The sequence below is a fragment of the Aspergillus bombycis genome (assembly GCF_001792695.1).
Source record: "Aspergillus bombycis strain NRRL26010 chromosome Unknown contig00015, whole genome shotgun sequence".
Classification (NCBI taxonomy): Eukaryota; Fungi; Ascomycota; class Eurotiomycetes; order Eurotiales; family Aspergillaceae; genus Aspergillus; species Aspergillus bombycis.
Window position 1 is genome coordinate 56,165 of NW_019170017.1, and position 14,652 is coordinate 70,816.

Consider the following 14,652-nt stretch of genomic DNA (forward strand, 5'->3'; position numbering starts at 1 on the left):
CAACCACCTCGGTACCAATTAATATGACTCATCTCCTCGTATAATAACAACCATCATTACACATAGAATTATCATTAAATATAGTATTTATATCATTCAAAAGACTATAATTACCTAGGCACCTTCGATCGATAATCCTGCATCGGTTGTTCTTTTGCAATTGCGACTTCGTTGATTGAGAAACATTCCCGCGGCAATGCTACCCGCCGATGCAGAGAAAGAGAAGCAAAAGCAAGGAAAGAGGTTACCTATTCAAAAAATTCTTCACGTCCCGCAAACTGCCACAATGGCTCGCACTATACAAGAGACCCTTGCCTCGGGGTCCCCTAGCGATACAGCAAGCTCCCAGAAGCCAGTACAGTATGTGGAAACTGTCGAGGCATACAACAAATGGGCGGAGGTAAGCAAGCCTACGGCGTATATATTTCCTTCCGAGGCAAAAGCGAAATCAGAAATATTGAAAACAATTCTAACCAAAAATACAGGTCTATGACACAGACGGCAACTTCCTACAAGCCCTCGACACCATCGAAATGCAACAACTGCTACCCCAACTCTTGAACAAAGTAACCGCCAGCACACAGACCGGCCCGGGAAAACTTGTCGATTTGGGCTGTGGCACAGGCCGGAATACTCGCCAGCTACTGAAATTCGCACCCCAAGATGCTCATATCGTCGGGCTGGATGCTTCGCCGGGGATGCTGAATGTTGCTCGGACTTATATCGACAAGGAGGAACAATCGGATCCTTCTCTTGCTAATAGGGTTTCATTGGAGATTTATGATCTGCTTCAGTCACCTCCGGCACCGCCGAAGTGTAGTCTGGGCGCGGCTGGCATGATTTCTACGCTGGTATTGGAACATATCCCCGTGGACCAATTCTTCGAGGGCGCCGCAGCGGTGATGAGACCTGGGGGGTATTTTCTTTTGACCAATATGCATTCTGAGATGGGGTCGATTAGCCAGGCGGGATTTGTGGATACGGCGACTGGGACGAAGATTCGACCAACTAGTTATTCTCACACGATTGAGGATGTGTTAGATGCTGCTGAGAAGGCGGGATTCGAGGTTGAAGAGTTGGGCGGGGAGCGTGTCCGCGAGAGAAAGGTGAATGAGATGATGGTAAAAGATTTGGGTAAGAGAGCGAATAAGTGGATTGGTGTCATGGTGTGGTTTGGAATTTGCTTTAGAAAGCGGTCGTGATGAAGCGCTACTGGTTCTGAGGCTTGCCCCTGTTCTCGCCCTGAGGATTGAAAGACAACTGGGCTAGCAGTATTATACAGGAATAATTCGTTTGGATATCCAATGTCTAAAAGTATTTTAGCAACCTTTCCCGATGCTGCACAAGATTTTCATGCTTTTGCAGCAGCTCTGCCAGCCTATTCCGCTTCCATCCCATTCCCTTATCTAAAATCAAGTGCGTATAAGCGAAGACGCTGGCGTCAAACAAGCCTGGACTAGATCGTTCAAAGAAGTGTTCATTGCTGCCTAGAAGCGTAGAGAGAGCCTCGAACGCATCGTCTGCCTCTGCTTCCAGTGCGCTGACATCAATATATTGGGAAGTCTTCAGAAGCTCATCCCTTGCGGCCTGCTGAAGCTGAACGGCTAAAGTAGCGCGTACCAGCGAATTTTTAGTCGAGGGATCCACGTAGAGCCTGCGGGCTACGGCACTAAAATTCTCATTGTCTAGATATAGGGTATACAGCTGTTTGCGTGTGAGCGTCACTGATAGACCACTGTCGGGTGGTTTGCATATCAACATACCCAAGCATTCCGTATCCGATGATCCAATAATGATGCATATACCTCGAACCGCAAGTTCAATTGCTGTTCCTCTTCGCAGTGGACTTGTTCGATGGCCCACTTTTGTAGTTTGCTGGAAGGTATCGGGGTGTTGTTGTTGACTGGAAGGGCCGGGAGGAGGAAGGGAAGAGCGCCGGTTGGTGATGCATGATTATTTGAAGGAACAATATCAAAATCGATACCGACAAATCTTAAGTATGCCTGTGCGCGGAGAGACATCCAGGTCAGAGGCGATCAGACACAGCATGCTCAGTCCGCTATCCTTACGTACCTGCCATTTGAGACACTGCGGATTGAATGAGGGTTTGTGACTTTTCGCACCCGCTGCATCTGTAAATACAAATAACCGATTTCCAGTCCGGTTCGAGGCACCACGTTGAGGAAGGTCATTGGGAGAATAAGTGACGAGAGGGAATTGATCAAAGATGCGCTTGATCGGAGCAGGAACGGCGAAATAATCCCTGGCGCGTGAAATAGTTACATTGCCCGGCGCCTGGCCGGAGGTATCACGGCCTTCTAGAGTCATTGAAGGGAGAGAACAAGCAAAGGGCTATTAAACAAGGAAGATGTATAAAATGGTCACACGTTAACGAATGGAAAGACCGAGGCAAGTGAAATAAGTCGACTGGACCAGCTCTGCGTACTTGCTTATTGCCGGATGATTTGACGATAAACTCCGATTTGCCGCGCTGCCAAGCTTCAGGCACACCAGGCACACATTGATGCCTCAGGCTGAGATCCGCAGACCTCGGAGCCGCGCTTTGAACTCGTTTCAGGTTGGATTTTGCATGTTCCTCCGATGCCAGCCACCGAACAGCCCCCGCATCTTCAAAGCACACCCTGGCGGGGTTGTCGAGTCGGACCTGTTGTCTAGCCACTGTTTACTAATTATTTTTGGATTTCCCATTTTTGGATCTTCAGTCTTCATCCTTTCTTTCTGCGCCACCCTTTATCTGTTATCATCGCTCTCGAATATTTTCTTGTTCTCATCGAACCACCACCGCCCCGTCGAATGGGACCTTTATCGATTTCTTTGTTCCGATCCTATGTACAATCCCTGTGCGGAAGGCTACTCAACTGAGGAAACTTAATCGCCTTTTTAATGAATGTCGAATTTGATCTGCACTGTGGCTTGCGATTACTGGTGGATCTGCGATAGCGCCGAGGTCGATACAGAACGATAGTTCAACTTGACCTCAAGCATATTTGAGGATCGGTACTGTCTTGAGTGCGTCATTTTGGGACTTGACTGACACAATGCCTTTGGACGAAGAAGGCGCGAAGTGGTCGTGGTAGGAATCCACTTATTGGTCACCAGCACGAAGTTACTAACTGAATACCCAGCGAACCATGTATCCGTGGCCATCGTTCCTCAAAATGCCAACATTTCGACAGATTGATGATGAAGGTGCCGAAGGCCGGACGTCCACTTGCTAAATGTCCCCATCCAAAAGGGACATGTAGCTGCCAAAAGACTTATGCATTTATGATACGTATCCCAAAAGGTGAGTATCCCATCCCCTTACAGAACAAGCAGTTGCTAACTACTATAAAGGCTCGACGTGTCTCTGTAGACCGGTATATCAAGTGCCTGTAGACTCGAATGAGTCCGCACCACCCACTCCGACTGCGCTTCCCCCTACAGCTTCACCCGCTCCTGGTAAAATCCAGAAGTCATCTAGAAGGCAAATCAAAACTGCCCCCGAGAGTATTGCGAAAGCCCTAGATTCTATACCAGACTTTGGAAAACAACATCACGAAACCGGCACTTCGAGCCATATCTCCCCTTTCATTCCTCAAGATTCCGGGCTCGGAGCCATGGGAAACAGTTTGCCTCAGGGTATCAGTGGTGCGCCTAGCACTTTCATACCTCGTCAGACCCTCAACAATGGCGACGACTCGAGACCGCCAGGTGGAAGCTGTTGCTCTCAAAAAGCTCAAGCACCAGTGCAAACCAAGCCTCAAGCTTCTTGTTGTAAGAAGCCTGAAAGTACCACTCAAAATGGCCACGACACTGAACATACCACCGAGGGATCGAGCGCCCCCTATACGCCTTCTTTGAATGCGACTTCATTTACACCCATTTCTACACCTCAGATTCCTTCGTGGCAGGACTTCAATGCAGCTGGACAAAATCACTACTATCAACCATTTGTGTCGCACCAACAACCGACTGGGCAACCTGCATATGTGCCCGACTATGCGTTACATACATCACCCAAGGCTGTTGCTATGAGCTACCCCCATCAGAACATTGCCAACAGTAGTCTCACCCAATCCTTCGTTCCGCAACCGTTTCCACATGATACTACTAATTCCGGTTATATGGCACCGGCAACTCTCAACAGCGATCCAACCCACAATTGCAGCTGTGGTGATAATTGTCAATGCCTGGGCTGTGCTTCTCATCCATTCAATAACACCACGAGACAGCATGTTCAAGAAATGGGCCTTTTGGTGGCCTTTGACGGCGAGGACAAGGGCGTGGAAAAGATGAACGGTTACCAGACCCCCTCTTTACACGGCAGACAGCATAGTGCTACACACCTGGATTATTCATATACGAATTTCCGCCATGCCTTCAATAATGGTACACAAAATCTTATGATGCATTCCTATGGTGAACAGAACCCAACCCCACGCATACTTGGGAATGGATATTCGTCTCCACCAGCGGAATACCTCTCAGAGCAACATTTTATGGAACCTTCAGAGTATTACACTCTTGAATATCCCGTGGGCTTGCCATCTGGTTGTTCTGATGTGACGGGAAATTGTCAGTGTGGAAATGATTGTAGCTGCGTAGGCTGTCTCACGCACAGCGGACACAATGGTCTTTCGCTTGAACCTGTTGCTACCGAGGCCAGCAGTCTGTCTCCTATTGGCCCCGTGACGTCGTCGGACAACCCAGGAATCGGCGTGTCCGGGATACAGGCTTTGGACGAGATTACCGTTCCATCGACATCCCCCATGCTGTGAAAATTTCCCCATCTCAAACTACTCTTTGCCGCAGGTGTTTCTGCTTTATTTATTCTTGTGCCGCGTTTCATATTCGGCTGACCGCTTATCATGATACCCCTAAATAGATGCTGGACATTAGATTTCTTTCGCTCCCAGTCTTCGTGTACAGTTATTTTCTTTTAATCTTCTGGGCTGCGAAGTCAACGCATGCATCGGTACATCCCTCCCCCCTCTTACTCTCTTGTCATTGACCCATTCCTTGCGACTGCCTTTATTGAATTCCCTAGAGCATATTCTTGTGATGGATCTCATATTTTTCGCAATCTATAGTGTCGTCCGTACATGGAATAGCTTGATATAACAATGCAGTTTTGGGTATACTGGCTTCATCACATGTTTACATAGCTACCTCTAGCCTTTGCATGTAGTCCTGATTGAAGGTACTAAGGCTACACTGACGTATTCTTTGTAAGCTATTCAGTTTATTTTATACGCCTGGTGATGTGAATTTAAGACGCAAACTGAACAATGGCGGGATACAACAATGATGAATTGCATGCTAAACGGTAAACAGAGCCTAGGCATTCTTCTAAACAGCATGAATGAAGCCCCAATCTGACTTTATTCCCTCGGCTATACAGGTATCATACACAATCAAATGCTGAACCCTCTACCGACGCAGAGCGTCTCTAACGGGCGAGTCGCCACGGCGGAACGAGGCTATATCTCAAGTTAGCCAAGGTCGATACCTCTATACAAGACAGTAGCAGGGGGCAGAAACGCACAGTCGGCCTCTTCCCAAGCACGTCCAGCACCAAAGCCCAGACCAACCCAAGCGGGCCAAGCCCTCCGCTTGAAGAGGAGCACTGAGAAAACAACACCGAAACCGAGACCGAGAGAGGAGCGAATGATCATGGAGGAAATGGCGCGATCCCACTGTAGTTGTGAAAAGTCCGTGTTAGCCCCAATTCTGCGCGATTGTATACTTCTTGTTCATTGGAACCCCCGGGATAGCCGAGATGGCGGCCAAACAGGCCAGGGGTTGCCATTGGCACAAGAATATGGCGAGAAGAGAAATATAGAAGATTCGGTAGGCAATTAGTACCTTCTCATTGAGCAATGCCTCACTGACGGGTTTGGTGGCCCGGACGATCGGCTGAGATTCGTTGGAGTCGGCCATTGCGATAGATCTGAAAAGCGAGGATTAGCCAGAGGTACACATTGATGCAAATTGAAGCAGGACTGACTGTGACGAGGGACACAAAGGAGGGAGTCTAAGGGAATATTTGCGGAATAATCAAGCCAAGGAGGAGGTGATGAAATCGGGTGCAATGTTCGAGCTCTGTCGGGCAAAGGCGGTCGGAAAAACTAGGCTCGGCTTTGGGCTGTCGTCACGGGCTTGAACTACTTTTTTTTCTTTGGTCGGGTAGTATCAGGACGCAATGTTAACTCCGCACTGACAAAGAACAAGAGGAAAGATAGGGGAGGGCAGTTCGACACACTCTTCTCGAGATGCCTTCTTTTGCGGAGGTAAGTTAACTACTCGGGATTTTGAGTTTCTCGTATAAAGTATGTCTGTTGATCTTGTCTTCTGTACAGCGTCCGCGCTCCTCGCAAGAGGCTCTTCTCCGACTCGAAAAAGGCTCGGGTTCTCCAATCAGTCAACTCAACGAGGCAGCTCAAATCATAGGACTGGATCTGGCGCTATGCGCAAGTCATCCGGAGATCAATAAAACCACCTACGTCCAAGCTCGCGCCGCTCCGAAGGAAGAATGGGTTCTCCGATGGTTATTAAAGAAGTTGAGGGCGGGGAAGAACTATCGTGTCGAGCCTGCGTCTTTTCTCCTGTTACGACAACTTATTGCTCTTATTCAGCCAAAGACATTAGCGACAACACTCAAGGACCAGAGATTCTTAGCGATCCTCGACCACGCGATTACCGACTTGGAGGATGATGTATTTGCCGGTCTTGAAAATGGAGTGACAGAGTTGGGCCACTCGGACTCGGAGTCTAGTAAGACTCTCAGCGAGTCACCGCCTCAAAGTGATAAGAAAGGAACCAAACGAAAGAGAGCTGGCGACAGTGAACAAGATGGAATGGATATTGATGAGCAGCCGCAGACGCCTACGTCGTGCTTTTTGTCCTTCATTCGTGCTTTGGATTGCTTGTACAGCTTGGTGATGCTCGCAAGTCGGACGCTTGAGAATGATGAGGTAGCCAGTTCTCATTTGAAGCATGCGCTGAAGGGTGAGCCTGAAACGGTTGCTGTGACATTAGGGAGGTCGTTCAGACTCGCGGCTGTAGCTTCCACGCAGTTTTCCAACGCGCGGAAGACGACAGATCTGCAACACCTCCTATATGTGTTCCCAGCTATTCTGGACCTGTGGGATATGAGATCTAATCGTCGTGTGGACACGGACAGTGGATCGAGCAATGTAAGTTTTACGCCGTACTAATTGTCGGAGGAATGCCATGCGCTAACGGCCTTAGGAATCGTTTGCCAAATATTGCTTCCAAAGTGCTCTGAGGTTGCAGCACTCTGTGAGATCCATTCAGCTTGACACTGACGAAAGGGCTCAAGTCCTGCATGGGGTTGAGCGTTTGATCGCCCTCCATGTAGTTCTTCCAGCGCGGACCGCCTTTTTTGATAGAGGGGGGTCAGGCATAGATTATTCGGCCAGCGAACCGGACTGGAGCGCTGTGAAACCCGTTTCTGATACCTTCAGACCCATTCTTTGTGAACTTGAACTCCCCAGTCAGAATACCAGTGGTGACATCGTCAAGAAAAAAAACGTTATGGAAGACGGCAGAACTTCTGCCCGAGTTCTTCGATATTGCTTGTCGATCGGTTCCTAGGGACACCTTCCGAAGGCAAACACACGATGCGCCTTGGTTGGAGACACTGTTCGTTGCAATTGCCGAGCTAGCATTCTCTATTGTGAAAGCTGAGAACGCTACTACTTACCTTCCCGAATTTGTCGGTGTCTTGGAGCGGCTTTTTCGCGTCGCCCTCGACCGGACAGTGCAGTTGTCGTTGCATACTTTGCTCACTCATGCTTCCTACACCGGTCTGCTTAGAGACGGACTGTCGCAGGTTGAGTGGAGCTTAACCGCCTTATTGATCGAGCTTGGTGCAGACATATTCTTGCCAAATTCTGGACTTAGTAACTCGACTCAATTATTGGATGCGTTACTTCAAAAGATTAACTTACACTGGCGTAGCGGTGCGTCTCAGACAGGTGGCAGCTATGAGACTATTAAAAACGGCATCTTGATTCCTTTGATGCGCGCATTCATGAGTGCCAGAGACCTGGCAACTTTCATGCAGTTGTGGTATGAGCAACTCATTGAAGTAGAAGAGGCACGCTCTCAAGACAGTAGCTTGAGCCTTTTCACTGTCTGGGAAGACGATGATGTGTGCAATGTCTACGGTGATCTGATGCGCAGCCCCCTTACCCATACATATGCTTCTGCGCAAATGCATGCAGCTGCAACTGAGATTAGGGCCGAGGATGGCAAGATTTCCAAGTCTGCCGGAGCTTATGCTCAGTTTCTCATCCTGGAAGCTGGTTTTAGAAACCGTGACTTGAGTGCTACAGATTCCCGTGAAGATCTGGGCTCTATTATTAAGACATCGAAGTCAACCTTATCCTCGAAGCAACACCTGCATTGGCGATGGCGGTTGTGGAGGCTGACTCGCAGCCTTCTTGAGAACAATGTGCACCAAACCGACAGCGCTCTTGCCGCTACAATTATGGGGTTAGTTGAAGCTGCAGCGAAGTCTATCAAGCGCCACCAGAAGGACCAGATGCAGAAACTGTGTGCACCTCTGGAGTGCTTTGAAGCATATCGATTTACTGTTACCGCCATTTGTGTCTCTGCAAAGTCCAGCTATACTAATGAGTTCAACTTGCTCACTAATGATATTGCGGAGTTTATGGAATCTAGCTCTGGCAAATCAACACCCTCGTCCAATAATTCCCCATGGAATGGTCGGGTGGACACTCTCGATTCAATGTACCTCGTCTTGGCCTATTTTCTGACTCTTGTCAGATGTCCGGATGTCTGGCGCGAGGTCAACTTTGAAACCCGCCGCTCTCTCTTTCAAAAGATGCTCTCTCTAGCAACATCCCAGTATCACCCGTCGTCGACCCTTGAGACACCTCCACCTGAGGCAAGGTTCTTACAGGCCTGGGCGAGTGTGGTCTGCCACGAATACCTTCTTAATGCTCCTGCCATCGCCGTTGACCTGATTACTGTCCTATCGGAACGAGTCAAAGAGGACGCCTCGAATCGGAGACTTTATGTTGAGAGTCTCCAGAGAATCCCTACGGCGCTTATCACACGCCGTCAGAGGGGACTTCTCCTAGACCTTCTGCAAGATGTTGTTATACAAGAAAATAGCACGGCTGAAATCACCGTAGGGATATTGTCCCTGATGGCGAAACTGGCCGACATGCCCAAGTCTACGGCAGCTTTGACCAGCGATTGGGAACCAATCTGGACAGTAGCTAAAGCTGTTAGCTTGCAGGGGACAGAGGTTGACCTGCAGATCATGAAAGCATTCAGAAACTTACATCGAGCAGTCGTATCTAAGCTTCTTGTTCTCTCCGAAGAGGATTGTCGCAGACTGTTTAAGAAAATGTATCGCAAAGTCTCCTCAAAGGCGTCCAAGTTACGATCTATTGACCGTGATTCCATGGATTGCTTTTTCTTGAGGATCTCCTTATCTCAGCTCTGGCTCCACCGTAAGCGACTTTCCGGTGTTGATGAGACGGAGTTGGCTGCATGCCGCCAAAAGGTTTTTGATTTGGTTGTGATGGAGGTCAAGTCCGTCAAAGATCAATGCAAGAAGCAGAAATTAGAGGAGACCATTACTTTGATCAAGATCTTGGATGCATTGGAGGACTTTGAGGACCTGGCGACTGACCACGCTGAAGTTGAGAGGTTCTTGACCAAGATTGAGAATTATGTTGAAAAATCGGTGGACTCAGGGTCCTCACTGAGAAGGCTCATTAGGCGTCGTGTCTTGGCTGGTAAAGGCACAGAGAAGAGTATTACGCTGCCTGTTATAAGCTGCGTCGAGACACTGCCTCTCCAGCACATGTATGGCGAAGAGCAGCAGCTTTTTATTCGATCAACAACTGCCAGGTTTCGATCAATGACTGTGGACCAACTGACGCAAGTGATCCAAGACATCCGAGAACTTGGATTTGATGGAGAAAATGCCGCCTACCACCTCCTCGTTTCCGGCTTAGCTGTTGCTGCACTTACCCCTGTCGATGATAAGGAAAGCAGCACGGCCAAAGAACTCTCTCTTCTGTGCACTGCTGTCACGGATTCAGTTTGCCGTAGCAGATCCATCGAACACTTCACTCTTGCTACTGAATGTATAGATATTCTTCTGCGTAGCCACACACGCTGCATTACTCAGTGGAACATCGACAGTCTTCTGGCATGTGTTGCGGTGTGCGCTTCAAAGGCAGGCCCACTAATTGATCCGGAATATTCCGCATCAATCTATATTCGGCTATGTCGGTTGATGGGCGTACTCTTTGGTATTCACCGCCAGAAACTCGGTGGTCGTTTCCATCTGATTTTGCCTGCCATGCAGCGACTGCTTAACTGCTTGTTCGCTCGCAGTAAGAAGCGTACAAGGTCGATGCTGTCGGAGAAGAGATCTGCCCAGCAACCATTCTGGCTTGCACCTCTGCAGGCTGCCCATGCCGTGCACTTTACCCGTCTCCTCACATCACTTTGCGACCCGACCGTTTCTGCGGTGTCGAGGCCCACCCAGACCGGGCTGAGCCACGAGGGCTTGACTGACCAGACCAAGAAAGCTAAGCGTATCGCGGGTCAGTATCTCCAGTACCTCATCATGGAGTATGCGGAGAGCTCCCTGCGCGGCTCACTGGCTCCAGAAGTCAAAACTGCCATCCTGCCGGGTCTCTACTCTGTCTTGGATGTCATGTCACGGGATACCATGCGGGCATTGAATGCTGGACTAGATGTATCCGGGCGTGCGATCTTCAAGGGCCTCTATGATGACTATGTGAAGTTCGGCAAGTGGAATAAGGGATGATGGGATTGTGTTGGTAAAATTAGCTGCGTGAATTAGACTGGACGGTTGTCTGGAGTTGATGGTGGAGTCTAGTGTGCCTAACAGACATTGTCTACATATCAAACTCGATGAGCGTATGACGATGCACTTTTTTCCGATGTCATCATTGATATGTTGTATATAGATAGCGGCATTGCCTACAATTTATATTGTTCCAAAGCATATTGAAGGAAGTATATGGACATGATTTGGTATGCGACACTTGATGGAAATAGTACAAGCTGACTTCCCTGGTATTGTGTTGCTCAATGTGTGCCATGCTCACGGCTATATTGCCATAATTCGATCGAGAACCTGTGATGGCATTGGCCAAGTTCTTAGTCTAACTGAATCTAAACGTAGAAATTTCTATGAAACATTGCAGTATGTCTTCTAGACCACTATATGGAATCGGCGCGAGCTGAAGAATCATTTCTGTCTGGATTTTGTAGATTACTACGGTCATTAGTTGGCCTTCGGTTCTTAGGATCACATCCAAGTTTAAGTCTTATCGGCGTGTTCTCTTTGTTCTTCTCTTCTCCCCTTCTTTTTTTTTTTTCTTTAGAGAAAAAAAGGAAATTCAAATTCAAATTCCCTAAGGACTAGGCCCCGTGCCAACAACAGCGATACACTTATAGATCTGCTAGTATAGCATGACTTGGAGTTAAATTAAAGAGACAAGGGGTCTTCTACTGGTCCTGAGTGCTAGATTTTCTTCAACGGGATCAGGGAGAACTTTTAAAGTAGGTCTCGTCAACACACGTGACATCTCCTTATCGTTATCATCCGCGGGGGAAACAAAAAAGCATGCACAGTTAACTGCTTACTCGATGTGATCGAGTCAGCACGGGAAACGATGAGGCAGCGATTAGATATGCCCAGTCCACCGACTCCACCGTGGCTCCACCAGCCCGACCATCATAGGCTGGAGATGCCGGAGGAGCCCCAGTCATGTCCTGTTTGCGGAGAGCTTATCGCAGATAACGGAGGGTCGTTCACTTTTGTTACTCGACCAAATAGAGCAACAGAAAACCAACGCGCGGTCACCTCTCACTTTCCCCCCTTGGCGAGCGGCTCGTGGAGGGTGATAAGGAAACGGTGGCGCAGCGATCAGATGGTCCGCTTATCAGCCTTTTGTCATGAAGGTTGGTTAACGTCCTCAAGGATTATCGTGGGCGAGGATGGAGTCTGGAATCTCCGGTTCTGGGGGACTCCTCATTGGTTGAACGAGGGGTGGTCGATGACGATAATGCCTTCCCCATACTGCAACACTGACAACCTTTGTTTTTCTTTATAAAGAAGAAGGAGGAACGGGGGAGCGAAGAGGAGGAGAAGAAGGAATACTACTTCACTTGTACTACTACTGCTGGACATCTCTCTCTCTCTCTCTCTCCCCCTCCCAGCAATTCATCTTGTTTCCCCTTGTTTCCCCTCGACTCCACTTAACTATCCTTATTCCTTCCTGAATGTAATTGCTCTATTCTTTGAATCATAGACCATTACATTTGCCATCGGCTTCACTCTCACTCCCACCCAAGTCAACGGGGGATTCTCATACAATGGCGCGAATCAAAGAGTGGGTTGAGAAGTTGGAGGTGCCGTCAGAACCCGGCCTGACCAACACACAATTGATGTTGACGAACCATGACTTGCGGCCAGGTGAGATCATTTGAACTGGCCGGTGCATCTCCTCGAGACGCCCTTTGCTGCCGCTTTTCCTTTTGTGCACTAGAGATCATATCCCCAGAGGACGAGTAAAGCTGACCGAGTGGGCCTTGGGATTGCGTTGTGATTTACAGTCGAACCCGAGCGTCGTCAATGGAAATGGTTCAACTTCGTCGCCTTCTGGATTGCGGACTCCTTGAATATTGTAGGCTACCATCCTTTCACCTTCCCACCGAAAAGCATAATGCTAACAACTTCGTTCCACGCAGAACACGTGGATGATCTCGTCCTCGATGATCGTGGATGGTTTGTCGTGGTGGCAGTCATGGATTTGCGTCTGGATCGGATACTTCATTGCTGCCTGTTTTGTATGCTTGACGGGTCGCATTGGTGCCGTTTACCACCTTTCCTTTCCGGTGGTCTGTAGGTCCACATTCGGAGTTTGGGGGTCGCTCTGGCCGGTATTCAATCGAGCTGCAATGGCGGTTATTTGGTACGGTGTTCAGGGTTACATCGGAGGTATGCACTGTGTTCTGGGCCCCTCACCCACCCCATGAGAGTGTTTTATGATGCTGTCATGGACTTCTCTGACGCAAAATAGGCCAGTGCGTGACATTGATGATCAGCTCAATTTGGCCCAGCTACAACCGCCTCCCCAACTCCATTCCCGCCAGTTCGGGCGTCACAACCAAGGACTTCGTGAGCTTCTTCCTCTTTTGGCTACTTTCCCTGCCAGCCCTTTGGTTCCCTGTTCACAAACTCCGGCATCTCTTTACCGTCAAGGCAATCTATTCGCCGATTGCGGCCATCGCTTTTTTCGCCTGGGCCATTGCACGCGCCAAAGGCCTTGGGCCCATTGTGCATCAGCCCCATACCGTACACGGTAGTGCGCTCGCGTGGGCGGTGGTGAAGGCGATTATGAGCTGCTTGGGCAATTTTGCGACGCTGATTGTGAACGATCCCGATTTTTCGAGGTTCGCCAAGAAACCAAAGGATGCACTGTGGTCCCAGCTTCTGACAATTCCCATCGGCTTTGGAATCACCTCTTTTATCGGTATCATTGCGTCCTCATCCTCGGCAGTTATCTTTGGCGGAGAGATGGTGTGGAATCCTCTCGACCTGTTGGGCAAATTCCAGGTTGGCGCCAGCTCAGCGGAGCGATTTGGGATCTTTATAATCTCTACAGGGTTTGCCTTAGCTCAGCTGGGGACGAACATTTCTGCAAACTCAGTTTCCGCGGGTACCGATATGACGGCATTGCTTCCGCGGTATCTTACAATCCGGCGCGGAAGCTATATTTGCGCTGCAGTTGGTTTGGCTATGAATCCGGTAGGTACCCTGACGCGTCTCCTTTGGGGTTTATCTGACAGAAGTGCAGTGGAACCTCGTTTCCTCATCTAACAGCTTCACGACTTATCTCTCAGCTTACTCGATCTTCCTTTCTTCCATCGCGGGCCCTATGCTCTGTGACTATTACATCGTTCGCAAGGGTTATCTGCGAGTGAAAGAACTGTACACTGCGCAGGAGGGCTCCGCATACCGATTTGTCTACGGCTTCTCGTGGCAGGCATATGCCTCGTATATTGCAGGAATCCTCGTCAATATCGTCGGCTTTGCCGGTGCCGTCGGACGCACAGTGCCTGTAGGCGCCCAGTACATATACAACGTGAACTACTTCTCGGGAATATTTGTGTCTGCCCTCATGTACTACATCCTAACCCGGCTCTTCCCCGTTCCCGCAACCAGCTCCACCTGGTCAGAAGTCGATCAGGATGTGGACAGCATGTCTATTGCGTACGGAGAGGAGGTCGATGCGTACGATGTGTCGGAACCGGCGAAGGCAGATACTCTAAATTATGGCACGCTCCAGGAGCGGAAAGGACCGAAGGCTGGGCCATCGGCCACTGTATGACTAATGAGACTTGATTTATGATACCTGTGCTTAATGATATTGTTTGGCTTCGATTCTTATTCGACTTTAATAATAGAAATGGACACGCGAGATGGCCATTGTCATCGTCCTTCAATTGAACCTTCTCATGGAAACTGTTGCTATACCCAGGTAATCTTCCGAAGCAAAAGGGCAGTCGTATTATCCAAAAGCTAACCCAGTATTCAAGCTC

General features: G+C 49.0%; 6 protein-coding genes across 6 annotated transcripts; 4 read left to right on the forward strand and 2 right to left on the reverse strand.

The window, feature by feature from the left end:
• Nucleotides 1-286: 286 nt before the first annotated feature.
• ABOM_002406 (class I SAM-dependent DNA methyltransferase) lies at nucleotides 287-1,269 on the forward strand (the record flags this gene model as incomplete). Its single annotated transcript, XM_022529536.1, has 3 exons — nucleotides 287-400; nucleotides 486-1,134; nucleotides 1,190-1,269. 3 exons carry the CDS (start codon nucleotides 287-289, stop codon nucleotides 1,267-1,269), a joined length of 843 nt encoding a protein of 280 aa, XP_022392268.1.
• A 39-nt stretch (nucleotides 1,270-1,308) lies between these two features.
• On the reverse strand, nucleotides 1,309-2,328 carry ABOM_002407 (putative mitochondrial outer membrane protein (Sam35); the record flags this gene model as incomplete). The annotated part of the gene is made up of 3 exons (XM_022529537.1): nucleotides 1,309-1,704; nucleotides 1,764-2,003; nucleotides 2,074-2,328. The coding sequence occupies 3 exons, from the start codon at nucleotides 2,326-2,328 to the stop codon at nucleotides 1,309-1,311; spliced, it is 891 nt and encodes a 296-aa protein (XP_022392250.1).
• Nucleotides 2,329-3,059: 731 nt separating this feature from the next.
• On the forward strand, nucleotides 3,060-4,608 carry mac1 (putative copper-activated transcription factor GRISEA; the record flags this gene model as incomplete). Its single annotated transcript, XM_022529538.1, has 4 exons — nucleotides 3,060-3,094; nucleotides 3,147-3,307; nucleotides 3,358-4,516; nucleotides 4,584-4,608. The coding sequence occupies 4 exons, from the start codon at nucleotides 3,060-3,062 to the stop codon at nucleotides 4,606-4,608; spliced, it is 1,380 nt and encodes a 459-aa protein (XP_022392251.1).
• Nucleotides 4,609-5,433: 825 nt separating this feature from the next.
• On the reverse strand, nucleotides 5,434-5,943 carry ABOM_002409 (MICOS complex subunit MIC10; the record flags this gene model as incomplete). The annotated part of the gene is made up of 3 exons (XM_022529539.1): nucleotides 5,434-5,483; nucleotides 5,549-5,699; nucleotides 5,869-5,943. 3 exons carry the CDS (start codon nucleotides 5,941-5,943, stop codon nucleotides 5,434-5,436), a joined length of 276 nt encoding a protein of 91 aa, XP_022392303.1.
• A 332-nt stretch (nucleotides 5,944-6,275) lies between these two features.
• Nucleotides 6,276-10,846, forward strand: ABOM_002410 (ribosome biogenesis protein URB2; the record flags this gene model as incomplete). Its single annotated transcript, XM_022529540.1, has 4 exons — nucleotides 6,276-6,293; nucleotides 6,363-7,199; nucleotides 7,255-7,519; nucleotides 7,575-10,846. 4 exons carry the CDS (start codon nucleotides 6,276-6,278, stop codon nucleotides 10,844-10,846), a joined length of 4,392 nt encoding a protein of 1,463 aa, XP_022392235.1.
• Nucleotides 10,847-12,360: 1,514 nt separating this feature from the next.
• On the forward strand, nucleotides 12,361-14,441 carry ABOM_002411 (nucleobase cation symporter-1 family protein; the record flags this gene model as incomplete). The annotated part of the gene is made up of 5 exons (XM_022529541.1): nucleotides 12,361-12,523; nucleotides 12,664-12,734; nucleotides 12,799-13,048; nucleotides 13,131-13,858; nucleotides 13,908-14,441. Coding segments are annotated over 5 exons (1,746 nt in total), but the record flags the coding sequence as incomplete, so codon positions are not given.
• Nucleotides 14,442-14,652: the final 211 nt, after the last annotated feature.